The sequence below is a fragment of the Dasypus novemcinctus genome, chromosome 8 (genome assembly GCF_030445035.2).
Source record: "Dasypus novemcinctus isolate mDasNov1 chromosome 8, mDasNov1.1.hap2, whole genome shotgun sequence".
Lineage (NCBI taxonomy): Eukaryota > Metazoa > Chordata > Mammalia > Cingulata > Dasypodidae > Dasypus > Dasypus novemcinctus.
In genome coordinates, this window is record NC_080680.1 from 99,131,877 (window position 1) to 99,149,761 (window position 17,885).

At 34.7% G+C, this 17,885-nt stretch overlaps 1 protein-coding gene across 3 annotated transcripts in view; it reads left to right on the forward strand.

Moving 5' to 3' along the window:
• The window catches only part of MEGF9 (multiple EGF like domains 9), a 141,218-nt gene that overhangs the window by 86,657 nt on the left and 36,676 nt on the right, over positions 1-17,885 (forward strand). For all 3 annotated transcript variants that reach the window (XR_011649480.1, XM_058302475.2, XM_058302476.1), the window contains exon 2: positions 1,511-1,718. Coding sequence is in view for 2 of the 3 variants with exons in the window: in XM_058302475.2 (XP_058158458.1) it covers positions 1,511-1,718 (208 nt within the window). In the remaining variant the exon portion in view is untranslated. The remainder of the gene's footprint in view (positions 1-1,510; positions 1,719-17,885) is intronic.

Below are 17,885 nucleotides of genomic sequence, written 5' to 3' on the forward strand. Positions count from 1 at the left end.
TTACAAAAACCACACATATGCATACCCAGAAAATAGAAATAATGTGAAAACATGTAACTCTGTCAAAGAAATGTCATTCTTATGTAGCCTAGTAAAAGTAAGAATTCTGATTGTTATGGGAAGCTGATTCTTTTCCCAAACTCAAGGATGAAGAAATCTGAATTTTCCTTTGGGTTTACTACCTAAGCTCGAAATATATATAAAATAAACAAATCCCCCTCTGACATATATTCATTCATTTGTCATATACACAAATTAGAAAAGGTGTGGAGAGCAGGGAGATAGGCTGATACCAAAATTTAAGAACTGAAGAAGGGTGGAAGGTATAGCATTGGCCAAGAAGGAATTTATTTGTGGAATTCTTTGTTTTGACTTATGTGGATAAGCTATTTGTGATGACATAAGAATTTTGAGATTAAACTAGAGAAGCAAATTCCTTTATATGTTTTCTGTATAAGACTATGGGTTTGCGGTTAGCTAGTAACTTTTTTTTATATCATCAAAAACAGCATTAAAGGCTGTTTTTGTAAGCTAAACTTGTATCTGTATAATGTCATTTTATATAGTGCCTTATGTAGTCAGAAATATAATTTGTACCATAAATTTCAAAATATATAAAGGGTTATATATTTTTTTGCATTTGGTTTTAACTACATGTTTTTGCCCATGCTTACAAAGTCCTATGTTGATAAAATGTTACACTATGTTGAAAATACTTGCCTCTTGATAAAATGAATAGAAACAGTAGCAAAAATAAATTCTAACAGATCCTTAAATGTGTTTTTGAATTAAAAGACTAAAACTAAGGTCTTCTAAATATTCTCATTCAAAAAAACTGTTTGAAATTATCCAAAGAAAATGGTTATTATCAAAGTCTTAATTTGGGAAAGAGACCCAAATCATGATTGGCTTTTACCCACTGATTAGGATAAACTTGCAAACTTTCTTGTCTGGGCTTTATTGTTTGTCATTTCCTATCCTTTAAGTTTCAGTTCTCTTTTATTTTTTTTGTTGGACAGAACATATTAGCCTATATTCCAGCTAAAGCACAATCTTGTGTAGGTTACCTCAGTTAACTATCTGAGCCTTATGCTTTTGTTGCTATACAATGGGATTATTTATTATTTAACATGTCATTTCTAATAGGTCAGAGCCTCTCACTGCCATAAAATAATCAAGCCCTGCCTTTGGGGGCTCTAATCCAGAAAAATTAATAATATATAGACCCACACACTGAATTGTGGGGTAAGAGGGACAGGAGATAAAGAGTACTAGAAAGGAAATTGAGAATGCTAGTCTTATAATTACTAACTGTACAGTTTTATATATTTTTCTATATATATTTCCCAATTTAAGAAAATAGGAAAAAAAGTGAATTGAACTAGAATTAATTTTATCTATCCTTAAAAAGTTGTCATGAAAATCTATGAAGAAAAATGAAAGAGTATTCTTTTTATTAAGAAGGCATTAAAGCTTAGTTATAATGTTTCTTTCCTTCTTTCCTTTGCAGAGTATGTATGTAACTGCTCTATGGCTGGAAGCCTGGATGTGAATCGCTGCAACCAAACCACAGGGCAGTGTGAATGTCAGCCAGGTTATCAGGGTCTACGCTGTGAAACCTGTAAGGAGGGCTTTTACCTGAATCTCACTTCCGGCTCTGGGCTCTGTCTCCCATGTGACTGTAGTCCACATGGAGCCCTTAGCTTACTCTGCAACAGGTAAGCAGCAAAGAGTAGAGGTAAAGTCAATTTTATTTTAACAAGGAAGGAAAAAAGGCCCCTGCTCTCACAGACTAGACTGATTCAAATAAGGGGGAGAGGGGGACATAGATTTATAAACTTGTATATACTTTTATTCCCTCACTTTGTATGTTATATATCATATATAAATATACATTAGGATTAAAAAGCTTCTAATTTTCTGATTTAATGCTTTAAAAACACCTTGGTCACCAGTGTTTCTTTGTGATGGTTTCTCTAAATTTCATGAAAAAATTATTGAGGAACCAACTCTGTGAAAATGTTCTTGTTATGTTTATTAACATACCATTGGAGTTTCAGGAAACTTGTTCTTTTTTTTTTCATTTTAAAAACCGTTTATTGAGGTGTGTCATTCATACATGAACATACATAAACAAGTGTATAGTAAAAGTTGTGAATTTACAAAACAAATGTGCATAACATCACACAGGGCTCCCATACATCACCCCACCACCAATACCTCACATTTTCGTGAAATATTTGTAACAAATTATGAAAGATCATCATCAAAATATTACTTGTAGGGAAGTGGCTGTGACTCAGACAGTTGGGCTCCCGACTACCACATGGGAGGCCCTGGGTTTGCATCCCAGGACCTCCTTGTGAAGACAGGCTCACCCACACATGTAGACAGCCGCCCGGCCCGCAAGCACCGCGGAGAGCCGGCTCAGCAAGGTGATGCAACAAAAAGGGAGACAAGCAAAAAAAAACCCCAAAACGCAGAAGATCACAGTGACAGGCACAGAGGAGACAGCAAGCAAGCCTCAAGGGCAGGAGGGGAAGTAAATAAAAATAAATACAGACATAGAAGAATGCACAGCAGGTGGACACAGAAAGCAGACAACACACAAAAAGCCACAAGGGGGGTATTAAAAAATATATTACTTGTAACTTTAGTCTATATCTTATATTTGGTGTGTTTTCCCCCCAACCCAACCTTTTATTTATTTTTTTGTTCATAAACCATATAATTTATCTAAAGTGTATGTACAATCAATGGCATTTGGTATAATCACCAAGCTGTGCATTCATCACTTCAATCAATATCAGAGCATTTTCATTACTCAAAAACAAAAAAAAGAAACCAACAAAAAACAAACCACTATCACACCCATATGTTAGCACTACTAATTACAAATCCTACCATGTGCTTTCACCGTTTAGGAAACTTGTTCTTTGTTTAGTTTTGCTCTCTTCAGCATTCCAGATCTGTTTCTTTGGACACTTGAAGTTTAAACTTGGTAATATCCCAGTTTCTTTAACTAGTATAAATATACTCCTATTACTCAATTTAGCAGTACCTTTTGGGGACCAAAATTAGATTAATCAGAAATTGTCTGGAAATCACCTTTAAAATAGTATGTTATTTGGAGGTGACTTAATCTAGCTGAGCAGTGCTCTGTAATCTGAGGATTTGCCTTCTAGTACACTGAAAGTAATTATTCTTTCACCTTATATGAAGCAATTAGCTTTTTGTGGACTTCAAGTCAAAACTGAAGAAACTGTTATGTAATGAAACAAGCTTTAGAGTCAATTTAACCTGGGTGTGACTCCAAGATCTGCTGCCATGTAGGAGCTTTTCTCCTTAGCAAATCATTTCATTTCCCTCAGCCTCAGTTTCTTCTCAAGGTTGTTGTGAAGGTTAAATGAGTTAATGTATATAAAATGCCTACCATGCATAATTCAGAAAATTCTGGTTTGCTTTTATTTCAAAGGAATTTTGTTGGCTTAAGTGAGGGAAAGTTTTAAAGTACTTTTAGCTCCTCGTCAGAAAAGGTGCTTGATACTCTATTTTTGGCAGTAGATATTTTAGATGCTTTATAAATCATATAAAGCTAGAAAGCTTTAAATATATAGAAACAAACTTGATTTAAAAATTTGTAATTTCAAATTCAATAATAATGTTTATGTGCTTGGTATTTAAAAAGTTAATCTTAATTCTCATAAGAACTCCTTATATATAGGCTACTAATCACAAAGTTAGTAATAGAAGAAAATAATTCCAAATTTGGTCTTCCAATTCTAAGTCCAGTGTTCTTATCATCACATGATTTCTATAAAGAGAAAACTGTTAATCATTCTGTTCTTTGAGGTTGAGAATATCGTAGTTGTTCACTATTGCTTCCTCCATTCCCCTAAAAATATGTCCATATAAGTTGTATTCAAAAGATTCATATTCCTTACCATTATAAAAGATCAGCTATGGAAATGTTTGTTCATTCTGGTATCTAATGATACCACCTCTTCCTTTAGAATAAGACTCCACAAACATATTTATCTTAGGGTACACTTAGAAAAGTGTTTATTGGCAGGCCAACTGTCTTATTATAGAAAAAAGAAATAAGATAAATATAATGAGAAAGTTTTATAAGCTGGAGAAGAAAGAAAAACAATAATACTAACCTTTATGTAATACCTCAGTGTTTTCAGAGTTCTTTTACAAACTATCTCTGATTTATCTTTCCCTGACAGTTAATGCCGTTACGTAACGTATGCTAAAGCACTATGTTGAAATAAGTAGTAACAAAAAGTAGTGGAATGTACACTTAACTAGGAATCTAAAGGTCTAGGGTACAGGTCTGCAAAATAGGGCCCATGAACCAAATTCAGTCCACTGCCCATTTTTATAAATAAAGTTTTATTGGCACATAGCCATACCTACTTGTTTATATGTTATCTGTGGCTACTCTTGTGCTACAGTGGCATAGTTGACTAGTTGCAATAGAGACCATATGGTCTCTATGCCTAAAATACTTACTGTCTGTCCCTTTAAGAAAAAATTTGCCAACCCCTGGTTAGGGTTCTGATCTTGATGGGTATTGCTAAGTAATCATGCAACTTTGGGCAAGTCACTTTACTTCTTTTAAGCATTTTACTTTTCATTTGCTAAGTGGAAATAATAATCTCTGTCCTATCTCTCTCCTGTATAAAATTGTTTTGTTTTAAGGATCAGCAAGATAATGGATATGTAAACTTTTAAAGTTGTTGTAATTGCTAGACAGTTAATAAAAATAATAACAGAAATCATTTATTGAACATTTACTATATGCCAGGGCATATATTGCTTAATTACATTAGCACATTTAATCTTTTTTTTTTTTTTTGGAGGTACTAGGAACCAGGAATTGAACCTGGGACCTCATATATGGGAAGCTGGCATTCAATCACTGAGCCACATCAGCTTCCCTGAGTCGGTTTTTTGTTCGTTTTGCTTGTTGTTTGTTTTTGTTTTTTTTTTCAGGAGACACTGGGAACTGAACCCAGGACTTCCCATGTGGGAGGGAGGTGCTCAACCACTTGACCCACATCTACGCCCTCATTTAATCTTTACCAAAACTCTTTCGAGGAAAGCACTATTATTTTCTTACATTGACTGTGAGAATTCTGATATTTAGGGAACCTAGTTTACTTGCCTAAGTTTAGACAGTAAAATTCTAATTCAATCCAGTTGCACTATTGTAATATGCAAGCAAAATCTACAGAATGATGCCTCAATTAATGTTTCTCCTAGTAGAAAGACTCTTGGTATGTAACACCCAAATATCCTAGAATACGCTTATTTCTCAGTGTGGTTTGACTGATTTTCTAAGAGAAATTTGTATTTAATTCCAATAAACTTAATAAAATCACATATATTTTTAACAAAAAATACATGGGAAGTCTTGTGTTACATTCCAAATGTAATTGATAGAATGTCATAATCATTTGTAGAGAGTTCAAAAATGCACCAAATGTCAATAAAAATGATGTGCCTGTAAAGCAGCTAACAACCATAGTAATTGGTTTTGATCAGGAATTGATGTTTTAAACATTTTATGTCCTAACATTGGAGTTTGTTACTTATTTATAGATGCTTTAGTTACTCTTTAGGAAACTGGTTAGTGGTTTGGGTTGTCTTGTAATGAATTGTAAGTTACTTAAAATATTGGAAAATAGGTTCCTTGTTGGCATATATAAACTATTTTATTTTCAGTAATAGATTATTGTTATTTAGCAGGAGATGGAAGATATCTGTATCATTATTACATGGTCCACAAAGACTATTCTTTATGTGTATTCTGTTATCCTTAGTAGGTTTTTAAAATAAGATAACACATGATTTTATATTACCCACAAAGTGTCAAAGTGCATTGATTTCTCAAATCCTTTACCATCTTCTTCTAACTGAAATATGGAAGGACCTCGCTTCTTCTGCAGCCCTTACAAGTAATGACTGTTTTCTTTCCTACACTCTTATCTATGAGCCTGGAGTTGGAATACATATTTTCCTTGCTCCTCATTGCCACTTCTAAATTGTTCTCCTTATTACATTCCTAAAAAAGCCCTCTGACTTGCTCACAGCAGCGGACTATGCTGTTACACCTCTTTATTACTGTTCCCCCTCTTGGGCACTGCTCCTTATTTTTCACATATGACTCCCTGGTGTCTCTCTGACATACCACTGATCGTAATTCTGGGTGGTTTCAATGTCCATAGAAGGTCAAAAGAATACTTTGACCTTTATGTTCTTTGACCTCTCTTCTAATAAGTGCTCCTCCACTCTCCTTCCAATTTTTAATTCTTTTAGTTTCCCCTATTTCTTAATTGTCTTTGGCCTCAAGGATGGCTATTTTATTAAGTTTTCAAGTTAAATCTATAACTCTTTTCTGTAGATTACTACAGTGTAATGTTTAAAATTTTTTAAAAATCAAAAAAGTTTCAGGATGCCAGGCAATTTGTCAGAGTAAGCACTATATCACCAAAGATATTTAAAAGCCTGTACTTAGAGGAAGTCATTAGAAGGAAGGCCTGGGAATTCTAAAGCCACATAGCTCTAAGCACTGTATTTCTTACTACCAGAAAGGAAGTTAAATTGACATGAGACTAGAGGAATAGAAATGGGAAGTTACAGTACTGTGTGGTTTGGCAAGAATATATAGATGAACTATGAGGAAACACTCTACATTTTGCTCTGCTATAAATTGTGTGTGGATGGATTTAGGGAAAAAGGAAATTGTGGGCAAATAGTGTGATGTGTAGTAGAAAAAGAGTAGAATCTGAAGTTAGTAGACCTGGGTTCCATTCTTGGTTTAGAATTACTAATTATGTGACCTTAATTTGATATTTGATCTCTCTGAACCTAAGTGTTTTCATTTAGAAAATAGGATTGATATGTCTAACATGAGAGATTTTTGTGAGAATTAAATTATATGTGCATGTATATATATGTATATCTGTGAGTGTGTGCGTGTTTCTGTTTACATTGTGGCTGGCACATAGATTAGACTCAATAACACTCTAGGATTTGAATCTGTTTTGTTTTGTTTTTTTAAAGTAAATAATGTAATTGGTGACTCACTAAAGAAGAGGTTTTTAATCAGCCGGACTTGGGTATAAGTAGGGATTGGGGTATTTGTTTTAGTTGATAGACTGAAGAAGAAATAGTTTGTTATACCAGGAAGGAAAAGTTTAACTTATTTTTCTCTATTTTCATTAGAAATCAATTAACCTTTAAAATTGAATATTCCATGTTTTAGAATAATAATAATAGCTAACATTAATTGAACACATTGCATTCTAGACATTATCCTAGGCCTTTTGCATGTATCATTTAATCCTTACAGCAACCATATGATGTAGGCATTATTATTATTCTCATTTGCACATGAAAAAATTACAAGTTAGGTAACTTGCCTCATTTATTAGGTAACAGCTAATGAGTAAAAGAATCGGGACTGGAGACACCTCAGGACTCCATCCCCCTACAGAAGCTTTGAACAACCAGCAGGAACTGGCAGAAACATCTTTCTTAAAAGTCCAGAAAACAGTTAAAGGCTTGCAATAACAGAGTGAGCACTAAATCAAGAAAAGGTCACTTTAAAGCAGTAGGATCTTGTGGCACCTGGGCTAGCTCCTCCCCATCCCTCTCTGGTTCAGTGTGAAGCCAGCTGGCCATGGTCCCTAATGCCAATACCAAGAGAACAGAGTAACCCTCATGCATATACTGGGAGCATGTATATCTGGCCAAATCTTACTGATGGTGGCCTGAGGTATTCACCATCCCAGAACTTGACCTGCATATACAAAACTCTCCTACAGAATGCTATGAGAGAACAGTTAAGTGACTGGAGCAAGGGATTGCTGGCTGTAGAATATATAGTGCAGTACCCAAGACCCTGAAGAGCTAGGGAAGAGAGAATGTTCACATCCATGTAAATGGGGGAATTCCTAGGAACACATGCCCATGCCCAAGACAAGAGGCATGCACAGAAAGGATCAGGGAGGCCTCTGTACTTTGACTTAGAGCTAATTTCTATAAACCCTGAAGGAGAGCTCTCGCTCACACAGGTCAATCTGCAAAGACTGGGAAAGGTGTTTTCTTTTTTTCCTTCTTCTTTGTTTGTTTGTTAGCTCCTGGCATTCAGGGAAAGCTCTATCATAACACTAGCTGGATACAAACGTATGGAACAGATACCTCAGAATCTAAATTCCAGTGATAACACATTAAAATATCAAATGTCCAGGTTTCAACAAATGATTTTAAAACATACAAAGAAACAGGAAGTGATGGCCCAGGCAAGGCAAAGATTAAAACATTAGAAACCATCAGTGAGGAGTACTAGATCTGAGATATACTGGACAAAGACTTTTAAAAATGGTCCTAAATATGCTTAAAGAGCTAAAGAAAAACATGGTCAAAGAATTAAAGGAAATCAGCAAAATGATAGATTAACACAAAAAGAATATCAGCAAAGAGATGGAAATTAGGAAAAGGAACCAAATAGGAAAAGGAACCAAACAGTAACAGGAATGAAAAATTGCTCAGGTGGTTCAATAGCAGATTGGATCTGGCCTACAAAAGAATCAGAGAACTTGAAGATAAGACAATTGAAATCATGCAGTCTGAGAAGGAGAAAGAAAAAAAGAATGAAGAAAAGTGAACAGAGCCTGAGAAATCTGTGGGATACTATCAGCATACCAGTATACACATTGTAGCAGTCCCAGAAGGGACAAAAGCTGAAGGACTTCGTCACCATTGCTAGACCAGCTTTATAAGAGATGCCGAAGAGAGTTCTGCAGATTGAAAGGAAACGAAGTAGACAATAGCTTGGAGCTGCTTGAAGAAATGAAGATCACCAGTGAGGGAAATGACATGGGTAAATGTAAATACCAGAATTACTGTATTTTTAGTTTGTAACTCCACTTTTTACTTCCTACAATATCAAAAAGATGAAAATATAATGATAAATTAGTGGTTTGGACTCATAATGTATAAATATGTAATGTGTGTAATTTGGAACAGAGGGGTATAGGAACATAGTTTGTATATACCACTAAAATTAAGTTGGTACCAAGGCAAATGAAATTGCTATAGATTTAAGCCCTGTAGTAACTACAAAGAAAATATCAGAGAATATGCAAGCTCATAGAGACAGAAATTAGAACTCAGGTTATCAGGGGCAGGAGGCAGGAGGAATGGGGATTTAATACATAATGACTATAGGGAGATGAGAAAATTTTAGTAATGGAAGGTGATGAAGATACCGCAATGTTGTGAATGTGATTAATCCCACTGAGTGGTGTGCTTGGGAGTGGTTGAGATGGGAAAGTTTAGTGTGTGTGTATGTGTATGTGTATGTGTATAATCCCACAATTAAAAAAAAAAAAGAACTAAAGAGACAATGACAATTAAATACAATACATGATCCTGGATGGAATCTAACAGTGGAGGAGAAAAGCCTCACAGGTACATTATTGGGACATATGAACAATTTGGAATGTAGACTGTAAGGTTTATATCAATGTTAAATTTCTTGAACTTGATAACTGCACTTAAGGTGGTTACATAAGTGGATATCCTTGTACTTAGGAAATGACATGGCAGTAATAAGTGTTTGAGGAGTACGATGTATTCAATCTACCGTCAAGTGTTCAGAAAATGTATTGATAAATAGACAGATGAATAGATAGATAGATGTATTGGTAAGTTGGTGGATAGATAGAATGATACAGCAAATGTGACAAAATGTTAAAATTGATAGATCTGGATATCTGAGGCAGGGCTTGGGTATGTTGGAGTTCTTGGTATGGAGTTTATATTATTTTTGTAACTATCCTGAAAACTCTAAAGTATTTCAAAATAAAACTTAAAAAAATGGGTAGATAAATAGAAAGATATATGGATAGATATATAGAATGATACAGCAAATGTAGCAAAATGTTAAAATTGATGAACCTGGGTATGAGGGGATAGAGGTATGTTGGAGTCCTCTGTATGGGGTTTGCATTAATTTTGTAACTGTCCTCTAAGCTTGAAATTATTTCAGAATTAAAAAAAAAAAGACAAAGTTGAGATTGGAATATTTGCAATCTGGATATAGAGTTTGTACTCCTATCTTCTATGATATAACCTTTCTCAAACCCTCAGATATTGGGCAAAAAGAGTGACTATTGTAAGAAACTCAAATACTGTGCAAAAGACTACACACTATTTTAAGGGAATGTCTTCTTGTTTTCCTCCAGTAATAAGACTCTGGTTATATGTAGCTCATGCTATTTAAAATAATAACTCTTTTTGGTAAGAACTAATCCCAGTTTTTAGCTTAATAGAAATTGAAAACATCAGAGGATCAGCCCTTTAATGAACAATTATCAATTATAATATCTTTTATATTGCCATGTCTTTGTGTTAGGCACTTTAGAATAAAAGCGGAATTGCTTTTTGCTGTTATCAAGAAAATTTTAATCTACACAAGACTGAAGAACACAAAACTACTAGAAGGAAAAAAAACCAGCAACAACAGAAAACAAAACAAAACAAAAAAACTACTAGAAGATAATACGAACAGTTTATAAATAAATGTTAAATTCCTAAGTAGAGTAGGAAAAGAACAAGAATAAGCTGAAGTAATAAGGAGAGGGTTTTCAGAAGAGATAGGAACTAAGCTGTGCCTTACAAGTTATGATTTGAGGAGGCAAAGAGATGAAAAGACAACATTATTGGGAGGGAAAAAAACATGAAAATTCAAGTGAATTTCCTAAGATTATATAATGAGATGAGAAATCTGGTCTCCTAACACCTACTGAAATTCTTTTTTGTCCTCCCTGTTCTCTTTTTTAAAAATAAATAACAGTGGAAAAATGGATTCAATTCCACCCTGTGGTTATCTCTTACATGGAATGGCCATTTCCTTGTTCTTACTCTGTGCGGAGATATTTCAGTGGGAGTTGCCCCCAGTAAGGGTAGAATTTGCCTTCAGGAGCCAGATGAGGGTTGAGCAATGTCTTTGTGTGCAAACACAAAGTCCTTTATGTACTGACAGATGGCCACCCCCTCATATCACCACTGGGGTTCCAGCCTGTTTAATTGGGAAGGAGTTAACTTTTCCTTTTTGCTTTTGAAACACATTTCTTAAGTTTTCTTTATTTACATTTGGATATATACTTAATAAATGAATGGAGAAATTGAATGGCATTTCATCTCAGAAAGTAATATGCCTTGTAAGAGCCTGAATCTCATAACATAGTCCTTGGAATATTGTCAGGGCTGACTTTATATATAGGCAATTATAAATTGATGTGAGATACTTTTATTGTATTCACAGTAAGTTAATGTACAAGGTGCATCATTTTAGACTGTTTTAATAAGACAGAAAGTTCTGTAGTACTGCAATATCCTTTTTCATCATCTCTGTGGTTGTTGGGTACAGTGTATTTTGAAATATTTACTACTTTGCATATTTAATTATGGGAATATGCCCCAGGACAGACAACAAGATTTTACTTATGACGTAAACTGATTCTGAAATAAATGTCAAACAGAAAGATGACAAAATACCTGAGGTTCACATTAATGTAATAGGGCTCTGAAAATTGTCTCTTGTGTAATACTCTGGGTAACAAATGCTTGTGTAAACTCCTATTTATTACTTTGCCCATAATTCTGAAAGATAAAAAGTTATTTGATCACTAGAAAAAATTGACAAGGAAAGCTTAGTCACTGTATTTACTCAGTGTTTCATTTAATAAACACATGGTATTTGCTGACTATACTGTCAAACGTGGATATGCAGATTGAAAACATCCCTGTTCTCAATTAACTTAATTGTCTAATGGAAAGATAAACATAAAAACAAAAATACGAGTATTCACAAAGTGGATACAGAAATTTAGGCAAGTCTTGAGAAGGTTGCATTTGAACTGAGATTTGAAGGATGAGTAAATGTTTTCTATGAACGACCAAGACATTTTTAGTGGATTGCAAATGATTTCTTATTTCTAGAAGGAAAAGTTTGGCATCGTGGTGGAGAGGAAGCATTAAAAGAGAGCAGGAAATGTCTATTTATCTATTGTTATATCTCCAACATCTAGAATAGGGCCTGGCACATAAACAACATTTGGTAAATTCTTTTTTTTTAATGTTTCAAATTTTTAAAAATAATTTTAAAAAATTATTGGATTGAATAATCCAGTAATTGAACCCAGGACCTCATACATGGGAGACAGGCACTGAACCACTGAACTACATCTGCTTCCTAGTAAATTCTTCATAAATGAAAAGAATGAATGAATGAAGAATAAAAAAGGGCAGACCATGAAGGACCTTATATTTGCCATGAAAATCAGTTTATCCTTCAGAGAATATTGAGTAAAGGGTGGCATCAGATTTGCTTTTTAGAAAAATCACTGTCAGAAATCTGGTTGACAGAGTAAGCTCAGGCAAGAAGACCTGTGAGAGGGCTATTGTAATAATTCAAACAAAAGAAGTTAAAGGCCTGTTGTAGTGCAGCAACATTGGCATTGAAAAAGAAGGGAACCAACGTAAGCAATATTTGGAAGATAAAAATCCATAGGACTAGGTGGTTGATTGTATGTTTGGAGTAAGAGAGAGCCAGAGATATGAGTAAAGAGATATCCCAATAACTAGATGAAAGAATACTGGGCGATAAGCAAACTGTAGGGAGGTAATGATGATGTTAGGTTACAGATATGTTGATCTCGAGGCGATTGTGGGACATTCAGGTGGACATACCTTGTAGTTTCATATACATTGTGTGCCAAACTCAAGAAGTCTTTTAAACTAGCAAATTCATATGCTAGTTTATAGGAAAACAGAACAAAGTCTCATAGCTTTCATTTTAGTGAAAAATAACTTTATACTCTTCCCCAATTATTATTCCTGCAATTTACTAATTTCTATTTTAAATAACCTTTTTAAAAAATACTTCAATATTTTTTTCTTTGAAGTGTAATTTATAAAGGTAGCCATTCTTTTTTTTTTTTTTTTAAGATTTTATTTATTTATTTATTTCTCTCCCCTTTCCCCCCACCCCGGTTGTCTGTTCTCTGTGTCTATTTGCTGCATCTTCTTTGTCTGCTTCTGTTGTTGTCAGCAGCACGGGAATCTGTGTTTCTTTTTGTCACGTCATCTTGTTGTGTCAGCTCTCCTTGTGCGTTGTGCCATTCCTGGGCAGGCTGCACTTTCTTTTGTGCTCGGCAGCTCTCCTTATGGGGCGCACTCCTTATGGGGTACACTCCTTGCATGTAGGGCTCCCCAATGTGGGGGACACCCCTGTGTTGCAGGGCACTCCTAGCGCACATCAGCACTGCGCATGGGCCAGCTCCACACAGGTCAAGGAGGCCCGGGGCTTGAACCGCGGACCTCCCATGTGGTAGGCGGACGCCCTAACCACTGGGCCAAGTCCGCCGCCAACGTAGCCATTCTTGGTAAAAAGCTCTTATCCTATCATGGTTTATTTGTTTAAATAAATGTTTGTACAGTACTAGATGGTTTATCTTATATGATATTTTAAACGCATATTAAGTTCATGGCAAAATTAGACTAAATTTTGAATGTTAATAAATGAACAAATGGGATTGTTCAGTAAGAGGCACTCAGGGGATTGAGGTTTAAGAGCAAATAACTCATCTAACACAGTCTGAAAAGCTCTGTGTGTTTCAGTGCTTTTCTGTTTTATAGCTTCCATCAATACAGAGGATAATTTGCCTTCCTGGTCTTCTAATCATTAACTAGATATCAGCTATGGTCAAATGAATTGAAAGACTCACACTACCCCTCCCCCCATTTGTGACCTTTGTGAACATTAACATGATAAAGAACTGTGAGTTGCTGTTGATCGAACTTGTTACTTTCCATAAAACTTTGCAAAATCATCTACTTTCATTTTATTGGGCCACTTTTAGAACAGTTTGGAATTTTTAAATATTTTAATGTTGTTTTTTTTTTATAACATTGAAAACATTTATTTTGCTTCTTCTGAGAAATACCCCTCTCAGTAGTTGTGTATATGCTAATGGTACAAATAGTAAAGTTCATATAAATTCAGTGTTTAGTGTCAAAATACTTATTTATCCAACAAATTATGTGCAAGGTACTTAACAGAACTTGTGGGAGATAAAAATAAATAAATAAGACAATGAGTCTCAAAGGGAACTGCATTAGGAAATGTATGTAAATAGTTATGATAGAAGGTAAAAATGGACCCATATAAAATATAAAAACAAAATGCTAAGACGATTAAGAAGCTGGGAAATATTACATATAGCTGGAAAGATCAGAGAAGATTTAATTGAGGAGGTAGCTTTTCAGCCTGGTTTTGAAGAAAGGAAAGGATTTAGTTATCTAGAAATGGGAAAGGAGGGAAAGGGCATTATAGAACAACAAACAAGATTAACATCCCAGAATGTAAAATGGAAGAAGAGTGGGGGCAAAAGGAGGTGAATCTGACAAGACATGCTGGGGTCAGGTCACAGAGGGCCTTAATGGTCAGGTAAATTATTTGGATTTTATTCATTAAGCAATTTTTATGTGGGAGAAAGATCAGCACTATATTCTAGCAGTAGTGCCTAGGATAAACATAAGTAGGGGAGATTACAGGCAAAGTGAAAAAGGGGTGGACCAAAATTAGGATAAAAATAGTGAGAATGGAGAAAATAATTTAGAAAAAAAAGAGTGGGTAGGATATGGTTCGATTCAACAAGGTATTCTTGATGGCATAAGAGAATGGTGATGCCTTATGATGGCCATATTTCTGTGCATTATTCTCTAGAAAGTTTATGAATTTTGCCTTAATGCACGCAAATCTAAAAGTAGTTTGTATTTCTAAACTGACTTTAAGGATATGCTAAGTCCCAGGCTTCCTTCTCAGGTCCTTACCCTCTCCCTATGTTTACCAGTCTACCATTGTTGAAAGCGGCTCCTATGCCCAGTAGTTGCCACCACCCATTGTATCTTGTGGGATTTTTATTCACCCGTAAGCCTTGCTGTTGAGTGTCAAACAGAGTCCTCTTTTTGTGTTGCTAATGATAAACTCAAGGCTCTTTACCTTTTAAGAGTTTTAAAATCTGTTAATTTTTATAGGGAGGCCTTTGGGGGTAGCAAACATAATAGGAGTTGAAAGCTTATGTAACAAATAAACTTTTCCATAAGTGGGTTTCAAATATAGTCATACCTCTTTTATTTTTCCAGCTAATTGCTCTGACCATCATATGCTTCAATAACATTAAGTATAATACTCTCCTTTTGAGGCGATCTTTTCTCCAACAATTAATTACTAATTGTCCCATAACTCTAGGGTCAGTCCTCCTCTGATGCTGGATATAAAGGGAAGGATGACTCTGATCAGTTCATTAATGTTTCTCACTGATCCATGGAATTGCTGGGTTGAAGCCTGGTCCCTGAACAACGTGACAGGTGATGTTTGCCCACTACTGTGATGATGCTTTTACTGGCTCAGATCCTTTCAAAGCAGGAATGATGTTTTATAGAAGTACGAACCACTTCCTTAGCAAGTTCTGTCAAGGACCTCTAAATTTGTACTCCAAAGTTAAACATCTTAATAATCAATTCCTTCAGTAAATATGTACAATCATATCCCAGTGTGAAAGCCAGCCCCAAGAGTACTGTTTGAGGACATTTTCTAGAATCTTTCAACTAACAAATACCAGGTCCCCCTCACTTCCCAGGGATGAGGCACCTTACTTTAGCCACTCAGAATATAAAAGATCTTACTATACTCTTGTTTCAGGACAGTGGGACTTGTTCACCGAATATTTAACATAACTAAGGACAACTTAACTGAAATGATTTTTCACACAGTAAGTGTGTGTGTATGGGGGGATCTGCTGCAAGGTTATTTTCTGCCACTGCTCAAAGCAGATCAAACTTCTCTTGCTAAAGAAGAACTCAAATTTGATTTCTGGCTAATTCACTGAAGGGCATGTACTATACTTAAAACGTTTAAAATCCTTTTTAAGACATAGTGTTTTCTGTCTGTAGTTTGACTTTCTTAATATATAAATATATATTAATTCCTTAATATATAAATAATGCTACTAGCATTATTACTACTACCAACAACCCCAAAATGAACAGCTTAAGTTAACACTTACTGAATGTTTACACTATACCAGACTAAGTGCTTTATATATACTATCATGTAGGGATAAAATAACAACTGAAGTGGTATAATTCCTGTTTTACAGATGAAGAAACCAAGACCAAAGTAATTTGCCCCCAAACTGACAATTAGTAAGTGACAGAAACATGTTCAAAACAACACCTGACTGGCTATACTGCCTTTAGCAGGTCCTAGTGTTTGTTGAGTGACTGAACCTCTGCTTATTTTCTAAATATTGTGAAACCTGATAACCATCTTTTAAATTTAGCTATCATAAGACAGATTCTTAGCATTAAGTTATCATTTGAGTGGTCATGATAAAATCATCAGTAATAAGTCATGTAGATATTATGTACTCCCTAATATGTGACGAGAAGGGCATGTTACTTCTATGATATTCTTTTCCACAATTCATAACCTCATTCAAATCAAGAAAAAATGTCAGGCAAACTTAAATTGACAGGCATTTTACAAAATACTTGATAAATACTCTCAAAAACTTCAAGGTCATGATAGACAAGGAAAGACAGAAAAATGTTTCAATTGGAGGAACCCATGGAGACATGACAACTAAATACAAAGTGATATCCTGGATTAGATCCTGGACCAGAAAAAGGGCATTAATGGAAAAATTAGGGAAATCTGAATAAAGTCTGTAGTTTAGTTATAGAATTTTAGCAATATTAATTGCTCAGTTTTGATAAATGTACTGTGGTTATAGAATAAGTTAACATTAGGGGAATTTGGGTGAATGATATTTAGGAACTCTCTGTATTATCTTTCCAACCATTCTTTAATAATTATTCCAAAATAAAAAGTTAAGAGAATTATCATTAGAGCAGTCAGTCAAAGGGATATGGATAGTATTATTGTCTTATTATGAGTGCAGAGTTGGTACTCATGATATTTCTCAGCCTTGAGTCCAGAAGAGGAATAGGAAAAGGAGATAAACTTACTTTGCTAGCATGAGGATCTGCCACTTTAGAAGTGTGGCATTGTGCTTAAAATATACAATTAAATTTATAATCCTTTTTAATGTTTTTAATAATCTGTTTTTAGTATCCTTTTGCTCTGAATTTTAAAAAGAAGAGCTTCTAATACTTATGTGGTAGATGTAGGCTGAAATAGAAGTACTCTTATTCCCACAGAGAAGGCTTTGTCTTCCCCCGAGTCCCTTGAAAGAAAATTAAATCAGCATGACTTTTTCCATCTCAGCTGGTTTTTTTCATAGCAAGAAATATGTTGCCTGGAGGGTGGAGAGAAATAAGGGACTGTTCAGATTTTTTTCTCTCCTGGGTTTGAATTCTGCTCAAAGTATATAAATTTGTGAATTCCAGAGGGAAATTTGGACTTGAAGGTTCTCTAGGTTTCCTATAAAAAGGGACATGAGTACTTTGGTTATGATTATTTTGATATTCAAACATTAAAGTATATAGGACTAGTTAAAATTATAAGTTCTATTATTAGGGTTCTATATAGATTAAATGAATTCTTTGGTATGAGATAGTCCATATGTTTCAATAATTTGGGTTTTTCAGGTGCTCCTGTGCTTGCAAATACAGCAGATTTCCAGGGAATATTAATAAGTAATATCTGTAATGTTATTTTCAATTAATAGTACTCTTTTCTCCTGTACGTTTTCTCATTTGAGCCTACCAGTAACGTTGAGAGGTAGGTGAGGGTGCTTACCCACCAAATTACATATGAGAAGTAATGGTTGAAAAAA